Raw genomic sequence first — 14,337 nt, 5'->3', positions numbered from 1 at the left:
GGGCTGAAATTTGATAAAATCACAAGGGGTTAGCCTTGCATTTATGTCGAAAATGGGCTGAAATTCGATAAAATCACAAGGGGTTAGCCTTGCATTTATGCCGAAAATGGGCTGAAATTTCATCAAACTTCAACCTATGTATCCAATTAACTCTCATACGATTGGTCAAGTTTAATTATAAGGCACCAATAGAACCAAATGCAATTTTAGAGCATAAAGTTGCAACTTTGAGATAATCCCCAAACTTGACTTGAACCCGGAACCTACTGAATATTGAACAAGTGCTCTATCAACTGATTATACCAGTCATTTCTTGACTGATTACAAAAAAACAATAGCACTGTTAGCTTATAATTTATGTCAAATAATTCTGTTTAGGTTGTACAATTATTGGAAATTAAGTCGTTTCAATATTTTGCTGACAACACTTGCTCTAAGGTTAACCACACAATATACAATGAATTTTCATATGAATCAGATTTCTTTTTATTGAAATGACATCATCCAACATAATGTAAGTTGGACAAATTAATGAAATATAAAATATATGATTGGTTTAATTTAAATATAAACTAAGAGACAATATTACAAGTACATATTTTGTTAAATTTATACAGTTTCCATGGTTGTTCGATTAAAAGTCGGGTCTCGAAAGTGAAAGTAAAATATACCTGTAAAAAAAGTAACATGTTTTTGCAGCAACTCTGGAAGGAAGGTAATTTTATTCGAATGAAACTGCTTATAATTTGGTCTCATTCATTACCCATAACTGACGGACAAAGCATTTCCAATACCCGGCTTCTGCTTGAGCGCAAGCTTAGGTTTTTGCAGTTATTTAGGAAAATTGGTGCATTTGGTATGAGCCTTTAAACAGGCTGATGCCGGAGCAGAAGCCACAGCCCAAGCCATAGCCTTAGCCAGAGCAGGAGCCCAAGCCAGAGCAGGAGCCCAAGCCAGAGCCTTAGCCAAAGCAGGCGCTCAAGCCGACGCTCAAGCCGGAGCCCAAGCCAGAGCAGGAGCCAAAGCCCAAGCCCAAGCCAGAGCCCAAGCCACAGCCTTAGCCAGGAGCCCAAGCCAGAGCAGGAGCCCAAGCCGGAGCCCAAGCCAGAGCCTTAGCCAAAGCAGGTGCTCAAGCCGGAGCCCAAGCCAGAGCAGGAGCCCAAGCCGAAGCCCAAGCCAGAGCCCAAGCCAGAGCCTTAGCCAGGGGCTCAAGCTGGAACAGGAGCGAGCCCAAGCTTGAGCAGGAGCCCAAGCTTGGGCAGGAACAGGAGCCCAAGCTTGAGCAGGAGCCAGAGCCAAAGCAGGAGCCGAAGTCGGCTGAGCAGGAGCCGGCTGAGCAGGAGCCGAAGTCGGCTGAGCAGGAGCCGAAGTCGGCTGAGCAGGAGCCGAAGTCGGCTGAGCAGGAGCCGAAGTCGGAGCCGAAGTAGGCAGACCAGGAGCCCAAGCCAGAGCAGGAGCATCTGCCCTTCAAAATATCCACTCGTACCTTTCCCTTTGAGTTTGGAGAGTTTGTACAAGTTTGCATGAGAAGTAGATTACTTGGGGGGGGGGGGGGGTAAAAACCATTCCCATTGTTCGTAATCGTTTTTCGATTGTACAAAATATAGAAGTAGTTTCCACATGAAATAAAATATCAGGAATCCATAAATCCCAATAAACATCTTCAATCAGAAAATAGTAGGTAAGTAAAAAGTACAAACAGAAATTAAAATAAAACAAAATATTAAAAACACATAGCTTGCCCATAAACAAATTTCTCCTTATTTTTAAATTACACATGTTGTTTTCGGAATGGTATGAAACGAAAAGAAATAAGTTAAATGAAATTTAAATACGAGTCTGAAGTATATGTACACATATACATTACAATTGGTCTGCTCAGGACAATAAGGTCAGTATAGGCCTAGTGCATTCATTTCATAATTTGTTGTTTTCTTTCAACTCGACATTTCAATTCAATATGCTTTCACTTATTTTTGAGCCCTTGCTAAATGGGTTTTATTGATCAAGAATGGTCTTTAGCGAATTTGTTTGGTAAAAATGACCATTCATTTTCCAGGTAAACCATTTATTTGTGATTTTGAGTTTTTGTTGCTCTTTAAATTTATAAGCTTTTATCATTTAATGAACTTGTGATCATTACGAGAATGAAATTGCAATTACTGACCTCATGGCACTAAGCCGACGAACTATGGTTTATGTCTTACAATTCATTTATATGCTACATAAACTATGTCCTAATTTGCATTAATAAGTACCAGGGGGTATAAATGTATTTAAAAAAGCTACTGAAACACCACAGCAACTCAGGGCAGTATACTCCCAGGGAGCTGAGAAAGATTACAGGAATGTTATTTGCCCGATCACCAGGGCACTAGTGTAAACCGCATTGATAAACTGTTGTAAAATGGGCTATATATGAACTAGTTATTGTTATTATTAAGTAAGGCTGCATCTGAACTCATGGCTTCAGTAGAAGCTACAGTGAATTCACTGTATAAGGCCCATCATTCAAGATTGCACCTGGAGCCAACAACCACATCCTAGCCATAGCTACTAGCTGCAGCCACAACCAATGGCTACAGCTGCAGCTAATGACTAGAGCCATTATACAATTGTTGCACGCTGTGACAGGGTCCATGGCGTTTCGACACCCCGCGAGGCTGTACAAAATCCATGGACCCCAGTCACAGTGTGCAACAATTGTTTTGTTTTACCGTTCTGTTGTCATATTCAAACATTATCACAACGGACTATTCATTGTTAAATAACCAGACGAACGAAAAATAATTCCCTCGAACCCGCGGTTGTTTCGTACACAGCGCTGGAAATCGACTAATGCCAGGAACGAACAAGGTGATGTACACCGGTGTACATCACTTTTCATGTTACCTGGCCCGTCAAGCCATGTAACATGCGTTTTTGATGCGTGTCACATGATTGGTTCTCGACCAATCAAACTCCAGTTTGTTACCGAGGTATAACAAAGCCTGTTGCTTCATTCAGACAGCCTGATACCATGCCCAATTTTATAAAGTTTGTATTCAGCACAAAAACTTGCTAAGCATAGAAACCTCTTGCCTAGCAAAAATAGGCTACCAGCCAAAATACTGAACATTTACCATTGTTGTGGCAAGTACCCCATTCACTTCTTGCTGAGCAGAATTTGTTTTCTGCCTAAAAGCTTCATGAAATTGGGCCCTGATAATTGGGCCATATTGTTTGGTTCCCTGTATGCATTGTGTTTTTTCAATGTTTTTTATTGGTCATCTAAATGACATAGCGAAATTATGTACGACTGTCACGTGAAATCAGTTCACACAAAAAACTAACAACACCCCAATCAGAAGGTGTATGCAATCGTAAGGTGGTCTCACTACTGAGTGGTATGGAAACTCACTCAGCAACTATTTATTTTGTATAGTTAGTTGTTGCAAAGATAAAAACAGAAAAATTGTGTCAAAAAGAAAACCTGAAATCTGTTTCTTATCCATAACAACCCTTACATGTATGTTTGGCACCAAACCGCTAAGACTGGTGCTCAATGCTTAGACTATCTCAGTTCTGGATCCATCAAAACCATTGGAAGAGGTTGTTGAAGAACTTAGGGGCAGTTCGGATCATTAGTTTCCCCCTCACCCTCACAAGAAAAACAATTTGAATGCAAAAATCAATTTAAAACGCAGACTGCAGAAATATTATGAAGTACTTTTTTTAAAAAGCTGCACTTTTTTCAATCGAATGCAACATCATTAAAGTAGAGTGCTTGTTTTTACAACTCTACATTTTCAAATAATTTATAAACAATTATACAAAAACATCATTATTTGAAATTAAAAGATTATGTTCCACTTTCATGAGTAATATGTTTCATGAGTAATATGTTTCCTATTGTCCCAATTCACCTGCGCATTTTAGGCGACTCGACGTTTTAACGTAAACCTATTGACCACCAACATGGTGAGCGTGGCATCAGTCCCCGCATGTGACGAACGTGCATGGGGTCAACAGAGGTGCTACATATGCAGGATAATTCTTGATTGAATAAGAAAAGGAACAACATTGGTGATTGTGGGTTCTATTACCAAATTTTTTAGTTTTTAGTCGCTATTTTCAGGTGACAGTACTAATTAAACTGACCCCTTGCACCAACGCCACACAAGGGTGCTTGTCTGCAACGTTCCCAATTTTTTGCTAAATGACAAAATGAATGGTAAACTGGTAAATATGTAAACCCAGCGTGCCATTAGCAATACGCTACATACAGGGATCAAATTCTTAGGGAAAAATCTACAAGACCGTAGGACTTGTAGTTTACAATTTGAACGATTCAAAAGTGTTTTTCTCAAGCACTTTTGGATTCATCTTTAGATGAGTTGCCAATCACCATGGTGATTCGTATTGTGACACTGCACTTTGCTTAGCAATAGAACACTTGCGTGGACGTCACACGCAAAGAAAGCGCCCTCACTGTGGTCAAAAAGCCCCTTCACTGGGGTCCAAGGAAGCTAATCATGGACGATAGCTGTTCTTTGTGTGTAAAAACATGGAGGTAAAAGTAGAACAACGTGCGCGAGGCCCAAGCGTCCCTGTGGTGTATCGCGTTATGCAAGAGATCTACTTAAAGGCAGTGGACACTATTGGTAATTACTCAAAATAATTACTAGCATAAAACCTTACTTGGTGACGAGTAATGCGGAGAGGTTGATAGTATAAAACATTGTGAGAAACTGCTCCCTCTGAAGTGATGTAGTTTTTTGAGAAAGAAGTAATTTTTCCCGAATTTGATTTCGAGACCTCCAGTTTAGAATTTGAAGTCTGGAAATCAACCATCAAAAAGTAAACAACTTAGTGTGACAATGGTGTTTTGTCTTTCATTACTATCTCGCAACTTCGACAACCAATTGAGCTTAAATGTTCACAGGTCTGTTATTTTATGCATATGTTGAGATACTTGTACACCAAGTGAGAAGACTGGTCTTTGACAATTACCAATAGTGTCCAGTGTCTTTATAGATTGATTTCCAGTTGAGATCAATCTTAGCTCTTTGAGAACTCAAGCCCTGGAAACTTTCTGAATATCTTGTATCCTTTCAAAGTATACCAATGTTGTACCTCCCTTTACATTTAGAAACTCACAGAGAGTGATTCTTCTCAACAAATCTAATATTTATGGAGAAACTTAACTTATTATAGTCTTTACAAAAATAGGTTATATTTTAAACTAATTCTAATTCAAACTAAACAAAAAATAAAAATAAAAACATTTATTATTCGTCTTGAACTCATTCTTCCAACATTCATCACAATTATGGACAACTTTCGAGCAGAGATTAAAAACGCATTTAAAAAAGGACAATATTGAGGAGTCATAACCGTGGAAATAAATCTTTAAGCAATTATTTTCGGTCCTGGAAAAATCAGTTAACCCAAACCAAACCCTATACCAGGTAGAAAAAGGTTAGAAAATTGTCACTTCATTTAATGTTTACCTTGTATTAAGAATAATTCAGTCTTGATATGCAATATATAATGAAGCGAGTATGCAATACACGGTATTGAACAATATTGAGACCACTGGCTGTTTGGATCACCCATTGGTGAGTGGAGGGGGGGTCACAATTTCACGAAATTAACCTTGCAAAAACAGGGGCACAATTTCATAAAACATGCAGATGTTTTCTACTTAAGGAGTTCCCATCAGCGGGACTTTCTACTCCATAAGCGCATCAAAAGGAATATTAACTTGCCGCAGATTATAGCAAATAGGGCCAAATTTCATGGCTCTGCTTACGGTAAGCAAAGAATCGGCGCTGAAAGAAGCAGGGAATTCCGCGCCTCCGTCAAGCGTACTTCACAGGTTAGCAGGGTACTTTTTGCTTTGCATGTGCATATTCCACATTCCAGGCATTTTTTGATGTTATTTTTAGTATTCCATTAGCAAAACTAATTCTAAGATTATAAATAGTTCACAGGTGTTAAAAAATGCATAGCAACACAAAATCAACCATTTTTGTTTTATTATTATTTTTAGGGGATGGCACTATTTGTTTGAGGACTGTTGGACAGTGTGGGGACATTGCAATATTCCTCATTCTTTTTCCAAAATTCTTGTTGAGCATGGCCTAGAGGGTCGATAGGTCCAGTGTGAATTAATAAACACAGTAGACAGCTAGATGCAGGGGCAGCTTCACATTGGACAGTTCAAACTTTATAAAACACCTTGTGGCTCACAAATAGTTTATGGGGTCAACTCATGAGCAGCTTCATGTAAGCATTTGGTGACATGTTTGACAACTACTGATTCGCCCTTTAGTAGTGTCCGTTTTGGTCTGGTCTTTCAGTGTAAAAAGACAAACAAAAAAGTGTCTAAGTTTTCATTGAGAACATCCAAGTTTTTTCCTCCAGTGTACAACAGGAAGTGAAGCTAATCTACAAGTTTGCTCATTGGAGCTACTGGATTGTTAAAGACTTTGTAATTTTCGGCTGGTCGGACGCAACCCAAGTGTCAATCGACTCACCGTCAAAAGTGAAATGACTAGGATAGTAGCCAATGAAGAAGTGCTTTACAAATCTCCCCCTGGTTAACATTCTTTCCAAACATGGCTTCATGATCCTAAATACACTGTAGACAATTATGATTTAGTTGGTACAAAACACGCTAAGCTAGAGTAGGTCTACGTAGTTAGCAGGGAAGTAGCCTTTCACTCCGTTCAGCTCACCCTCTATCCAGTTCTCATCTATTTTACTGACGACCTCGATGATATCACCCTCTGCAAAGCCCAGTTCACCCTCGTTCTCAGCCTCAAAATCGTATAATGCTTTACATTGTTCTTTCTTAGATGTCACGACTGCAAACAGAAAAATAAGAGACATATCACTTGAGAGGAAGAAGCCACGATAGAAACAAAATATTTCTTGACCTTTAAGGGTATGTTTCCCTTAGTAAAGGGAGTGGATATTTAAATTTTGTACAGGACCATTTTAAAGAGCACCAATGCAATGACCATGGGCATGGAGACGATTGCAATCTAGTTGGACGTTCTTGGTGAAACTTTGCAATTAGGTGTCTTTTTCTAGTCGAGAGATGTTAGCAAAATGTTCCTGCTATAAGTTAGGGCTTTTTATGTAAAGGGTCCTCAGATTGACAAACCATGAAACCAGCTTAGGGATAATGGTCCGGTCTAAAGGCATTACCACAGAATTCAGTTCTTACAGATTCTACTAAGCGCCAAATTATGTAGTAAGCTGAGACATGAAAATGGGACCTGGATGGTGCGGCACTAGTTCTTAATCTCTCATGTGATTGGAACCCAGCTCCAATTCTGCTGAGCATCTAAAGCATTCTATAGTTATTCATGTATGACTCCTACATTAAATTCTGGAGTGTCCCAAGAGTATACATGGCAAAAATAAAGAATGACACATGATGTGTTTTCCACCAATCAAATGACAAGGATCTATGCGTGTGCAGTTATAAATCAAAATATGAAACACATGAAAATAAACCTATTGCTGATATTTTTCCAGAATGTATAAGAAAGATGTAGGTTTACCTGGTGCGTTGTAGTCAACGCCCGTGGAGTAAGTATCTGCTTCATCAGCAGATCCTGAGTTCCTGTTTGAGTAAGAGTCAAACGTACTCCTTGGTTTCCGTTCACTCTTCGGTCGATTCGCCGCTTCATTCACTCTGTAACACATCAAATCAGTCAAATTATTGGCATACATGAATAATATAAAAACAGTGCTTTCAGATACCTGATAGTGTTAACCATTTTGCTACTCTTCTTTGTTCTTTGTGTGGTGCCTGTGCGGTCAAGCACACTGGACCCAAACTCCCGGGTTTCTAATCTGCAGAGTGTGGGTTTGAGTTCCAATCAAAACACTTGTGTCCTTCAGCAAGACACTTATTCGTCCTTCGGATAGGGCCTAGTGCCCTAAATCTCGTAATGCATGTAAAAGAACCCAGAACAACTTATCGATAAGAGATGGGATTTGCCACATTGTTTTCTACACACAACACAAGAAACCTACGACTTTAGGTCCCATATCCAAAAGACAAAGCAATAATGGTTAAGTGTCTTGCTGAAGGACAAAACTGGGACTTGAACCCACACTGTGCTGATCAGAAACGTCAGAGCTTGAGTCTTGTGCTCTGTTCTGCTCAGCCATGACACACAATGTACTGAAGTTGATTGGTGGAGCTTAACTTTAAGATTGCTCCAAACTCTTAGACCAGTATAAACAAAAGCATTTTGGCCAGCTGATTTTGTAAGGGGATAGTAATATTATTGGCTTCTTATAAAGTGCTTATACCCGTCACTCAGTGACACTCAAGGTGCTCTAACATACAGTATTTTCCTACAAGGTATGTGGGACTATGTTTGAATTATGAGACCTACTCCTTTTCATAGCACCATGTAATGGTTTACAAGGTACTGTGATGATCAAGAATCAGAACTTTCCGGAAAATGGAGAAGGGGGGGGGGAATTCGGTTGGAGGAGATTAAACAAAAGTGACAGGATTTCTGATGTTCAAGAATTGGTTCATGCAGTGTCATGCCGTCTTTGTTTGTTTCCTTTGGATGTAGTGTAGCTTTAATGTAGGAATGAATCGAATACCATCCAATGATTTGGACATACCTGTCATTAAGTGTTGAGAGAAGGTTTTCCAGGACCTCTGTTGACTGCCTATGAAACTCAAGCTGTGCTTCTGCCAGTGCCTGTAGCTGTAAAACTTGTTCAACCTGTGAGAGCAGGGTGTAAATAAATATGTTTACAGACTGCTTGTTGTTAAACTTGACCTCTACCTCTCAACAATAGGTGAAGAACAGGCACCAACTGTGAAAAGTCCTCTTTCATATTACCAGAGACAGGCTGAACACCAAGTCATTTTTTTCTAAAGTCAAGTCAACTCAAATGAAGTTAGAGTTCATTTTTGCTCAAGACCAAGTCATGTCAAAAGTTTAGATTTTTTCCCAGTCAAGTCATGTCACATGTCATTTATCTAAGTCAAGTCAAGTCGCAAGTCACAAAAATTTGTGCCTTTGTAGTTGGTCTCAAGTAAAAGGCAACAAATGGTATCAACCATACTGCTCCGTTTCTGGGCCCCGTTTCTGGGCCCATTCATGGCTCTGACTATCGTAAGCAAAGAATCGACGCTTAGTGAAGCAGGGAAATCCATGGGTTAGCAGGGAGTTTTTGCATGTGCGCACTCCACGTCACTGGGCATTCTTTGCTTACACCACTAAAGTCGGCGCTTGCACAGTAGGCGGAGAGAGCTGATTGTAAGCACAGAACTCAAAACTAAGCAAAGCCATGAAATTGGGCCCAGATCTGACAAAGAAGACGTGCCCCTCATCCTGATGTGTGCATTGAGGAAGGATTTAAATATTCATCAGGACAGAAAAAGAAACACATAAACTTCCACAGACTACACAAAGAATGCAGGTTGTTCTTCGTGTTATTACAATAATGCTTGGCTAAACCTTTCTATAAGTCAAGCATTTATTGAAGACTTACATCACTTTCTAGTAAATTCTTCATCCCATTCTCAGCCAAGTCTTGGGATTCAGCAAATTTCTCTTCCGCCATTTGAATTTCTTCCTCTGGGACTGAACTGCCTGCAAAGTGGAAGATGATAACAACTGATTAACACATTCAAATATTTCTGACCAAAGAGGCAAAAACAAATTGGTTTACCGTTAATCAGTTCTATGAAATTAGCCCCTAATGTCTTGCTAAAAAATAATAATAATAATTGATTTGAGTTGAAAGACTGAAATGAATCTTCTAATAAAAATGATCTCATTGTGTCAAATTTCATAGAGCAGTGTTAATGATATCACTCTACATTGATGTTTTTAATAGGCCAAATTTCATAACTCTGTTTACCCCTGAATTCTGCGCTTACGATCACTGTTCTTTGCTTACTGTGTAAGTGTCGACTTCTGCACTAGCTGTGTAAACAAAGAATGCCTAGTAACATGAAGTGTGCACTCACACTTAAGCAAAACTTCCTTGCTAACCCGCAAACTACAGTTGACGTTAGCATGGAATTCCCTGCTTCTGTAAGTAATTACGTTAAACAGAGCCATGAAATTGGGCCCAGATGTCATCACCCATGGTAAATTTATGGTTGAGCTTTTGGGGTTTAAAATTCAAACATGAATATTTTCCGCCATGCACTAGTGGTGAGACCTCATTCTGTATCTTTACATGCAAGTTGACTCCAAACATGGGGGACCATGGATAGACAGTAGGCACATGAGCACAGAACTGGGCCTAGTTTCATAACGCTGTTAAGCAGAAATTTCTGCAAACTTCTTGTCGAATCAAGAAACGTTTTGGGTACCAGTTGCAGCAATGGTAACTGTATCGTATTCTGGCGGGTAAATTATTTTTTATAAGCAAAGTTTTTTGTGCTTAGCAAGTCTTTGTTCTTGCAGGCTTTATACAAATTGTAATTGGACCCAGACGTTTGCCTGAAACTGATGAACAAATGTGGCTAAAGTAGATTAAGTTGAAAACGCTTTATGATTGAATGTTATGCTTTGTTATTTCTTATCACACATGTACGATCAGGAAGCCTTTTTGTCTTTGTTTTAACAGGAAAATATTCAACCTCAAATTTCAAAAATCGACAAGCAATTCAGTATCAATAAGTGATGAAGTACACTTGAAGCATCCATATAATACGCGCAGACTGAATAGGAAAGTGTGTTCAGAATTTGACTGCCATACCATGGTCAATATACGGGGCCTGTATTGTGAATGTGGGTTATTGGACTAGCCAAAGACTCTCTTTTGCATAATCTGGATCATCCAATCAAATGAAAGCTGCTTATCAATACAAACAGTACGGCTGGATCCATCATGGCATGGGTAGATAAACCATTGGTTTCCTGGAGCGACTGTTCCTCGCTCCAAAAAATGTATGCTACATGTAATGTAAGCACCTACCCACACCAATTGTGTCCAAATCTGATCATTTACCTTTTTAATAATCATAAACCCTCCTTGAACTTTCAATGAAATGTTGTTTCCATTAGGCCAAGTTAAAAAAGAAACATGTTTAGCGTCCCCGCTCGCTTCCTTTTTAAAGGCCGCCTCCTTTAAAAAAAAATTTGTATATATTTTTTTTTATGCACATTTTTTGTTTGATTTTTTTGATTTTTTGTGTGTGTGTAAAAAGGTTATTTTAAATCGATCTCAGCTAAAACAATCTGAATGTCTTGTCTGAATGTCTTGACCAAAATGTTTCATTTATGTATTGTGTGTTTGAGAAGAAGAAAAACTAAATGGATATTTGACATTTGACATTTTAAAAAGAATGGCAGCCATCTTGAAATAAAAAATAAAAAGACCCCCCCTCCTTCCTTTTTTTGAGAAACTCGGACGCTAAACATGTTTCTTTTTTTACTCGGCCTTACAATAGCATAAATATTTTCTGGTTTAAGAATAAATCAAGTACATGTATTTTTTGTCAAATAATGACTACCCATGTGGATGTTTTAACAAGACAGGAAATAATACATGCACATCGAATAACTACATACACCCCCACTACATGGTCCTCCATGGTTAATGTTAGTCATCCCTTGTTTATAATCTACATTATTTACTTAGTCTAGATTCTATCCTAGTGATCTAAACGAAGTTAGACGACCATACCTCATTACACACATATCATGAAACAGTGATAGTACAGTCACATTGCAAAGTGTTGGAGGAGCGGATTATCATGACTACATGTACAACCATGTAAGAGAGGGAGAAAGAGGACTAAAGCCCTTTTCACAGCAGTTAATAGGGCTCCCTTGCTTTATTTGAACAAGGTTGTGAAATTTTATCAAGTTGAACTTTGCGTGAAAGGAAAGCTAATGGGAGGACTGTCCAAGGTCCAAAGTGAAATCTCAAATTTGTTGTCTTTTATGAACAGTATAAACATGATCCTTTCACACAAGGTCCATTTGTAACATTTCTTAACCATGCTAAACATTGGGCAAGGGACCTTTGTTATATTGCTGTCATGTGAAAAGGCTTAAAGTTAACCAGGAATTTTGACAAACACAAGACAAATTATATCAGCAAATATTCATGATGCCAATCATGTAGTGAGAAATATCAAGCTCTAAGGAAGACATGCAGCAAGCAGAATCCCAACTCAAACTAAATAAGGAAATAAAACTACGTACACTTGCAACGAAAACTGGTCATCAAACTAATATAGCACAAGCAGGTATCTAAACTAGAAACATTTGTAAAATGTTATTCTTTTCATACTGAAGATCGGAAAAGCATTGTGTTTCTTTTCATCATTTTAAAATAAAAGCAACAATAACAATGCAGCAACCAGGACATTGGAAGACATGCATAAGAAAACATTACATGCAGCAACTCAGTTTGTCAGCTAGGGGAAACATGTAGCGTACTGACTGACTCCAATAATAAAATTCAAAATCAGAATCAGAATATAGTGAATATTCCTTTACAATTCATTTTGGGTTGAACAAAGGCAAATTGACTAGTATGACTTGATCCAACAACCTCTTTATTCCTTGTGGTTAATTACTTGATCAGTAAACTTTTCTTTATTTTCTATTAACTCGCAATCTGTTTCAGAAACCATCAAGGAACAAGCCTCAGGCAGGAGTGATAAACCTAGTCTGGTTCCTCTTTCGAACATGACAATAAACCCTTCTCAGATTCACATTGTGGGGTGATAAAAACTGCTCTCCTTTTACAACCACATGACTTGGAAGTGAAGTGTTTCTGAAAATGCTTTTACCATCCAAGCTGCTGTAGGCTTCTTACCAAAGGTTTTTATATTGCCATTAATTTAAAAGGATTTGGGTACTTTTTGTAACACAAAACAAAATGTCCACAGATTTACATTAAACTTACACCGTTTGAAGATAATGATGGTAGAAAGCGTACCTTAAAATATTAGTTGCTTAGGTGCTGTAGTTTTTGAGAAATGAGTAAAACAGTGTCATGAAAATACTTTTTTACATGCTAAAATATTTTTCGTCTCATGATCATTCAGCACAACTCTTCCGCGCGCACCAAGCATACGCACTCGCATGTCGGACCTTATTTTGCCAGACCTTTGGTTGCACAATGTGTTGTGATTGGTCAATACGCAATGGGGCGGAGCTTAATGGATCGGTCTATTGTGCACCCACAGGAATCATGTCCATTATGGTCAATTACACATTTACTCAGACCACTGGGATCAGAATTCTGGTTGTCTGTATTGACTTTTCTAGTCTTAATATCTCAGGGTAAATAAACCCGGGAAAAAGTCAAACAAATGAAATGCTACATATGCTTTGCTCAAATGTAGGTGGGTGCAGTGGGGGGGGGGGGGTTGCAACACATGCTGATGATCCGCTATATTGGGAATGAAATTTCTAGAACTACATGCTTTTGAAATGATTGATTTAAATACTTAAATTGAATATACTGATCAAGACAGCAACATGAAACATCCAAGCACCATGACAAAAACTTTTCTATGCTACAAAATCTCTTGAAAAAAATATACTGTACCAGCTGCTAGTCCAAGTCAGTGGGAGAGATAAGCGATGGACATGGAAGGTAAAAATAGAAACATGATGTCATACTTGATAAGTTGATGATGTCATCGTGTAGATGCGTAGGCTACTGCTGTGTGGTATGAATGTACTTCTGAACCTCAGTACATAAGCCATTTTACGAGTTTGATTTGAATAAAGTCTGGTACAATGGCCAACTTAGTCACAAGTTACCGCTTCCCTTTCAATTCCTCAGATAACAGTTGCTATGTCAAATAGTTCAGGCAAGCATTTGCATGGCAACCTCCAGATGAGCAAACCCTGGTACCACTGTGTCATAAACAAACTCACTTAGAATGGTGTTTGTGTGTTCGCCGTCTCTTTTGTAACTACCCAAAAGCTTGCCCTTAATCATAAGACATAGCAAGTGTCTTGGTAGTCAGAGGAATTCAAATTGGTAACTTGTGATGAAGCACATCATTGTACCAGACAATATTTGATCTACATGTAATAGGCAAACGGCCCAATCATTCTTTAAGCCTTCAGCCAAATATATCTGAATTAGCGGCTTGTAAAGTGGACATGGCCGGCTAACTGTATAGGCCTATTCGTTCATGTTGCCGTTGCAGCCAAAGCCATAGCCATGAGTTGGATTAAGCCTTATACTTTCAATTCAGGCCAACGCCAAAGATGAGGCTAAAGGTGTAGTCAGAGCTACATTGCAACATCTCGCAAGGCCCCGTAACAATGATTTTAAGTCTGATGTGGAACAGTGTGGGGTGGAGGGGCAGGGTGTACA

The 14,337-nt window shown here is 38.8% G+C and overlaps 1 protein-coding gene across 1 annotated transcript in view; it reads right to left on the bottom strand.

The window, feature by feature from the left end:
• Positions 1-1,542: 1,542 nt before the first annotated feature.
• The window catches only part of LOC139942086 (endophilin-A3-like), a 28,135-nt gene continuing 15,340 nt past the window's right edge, over positions 1,543-14,337 (bottom strand). Inside the window, exons 7-10 of the mRNA XM_071938778.1 lie at positions 9,523-9,623; positions 8,644-8,747; positions 7,557-7,690; positions 1,543-6,851 (exon numbers count right to left, since the gene is read on the bottom strand). Of these exons, the coding sequence (XP_071794879.1) occupies positions 6,667-6,851; positions 7,557-7,690; positions 8,644-8,747; positions 9,523-9,623 (524 nt within the window). The 3' untranslated portion in view covers positions 1,543-6,666. The remainder of the gene's footprint in view (positions 6,852-7,556; positions 7,691-8,643; positions 8,748-9,522; positions 9,624-14,337) is intronic.

The sequence above is a fragment of the Asterias amurensis genome, chromosome 9 (assembly GCF_032118995.1).
Source record: "Asterias amurensis chromosome 9, ASM3211899v1".
NCBI lineage: Eukaryota > Metazoa > Echinodermata > Asteroidea > Forcipulatida > Asteriidae > Asterias > Asterias amurensis.
This window is presented reverse-complemented; position numbering and strand designations above follow the sequence as displayed.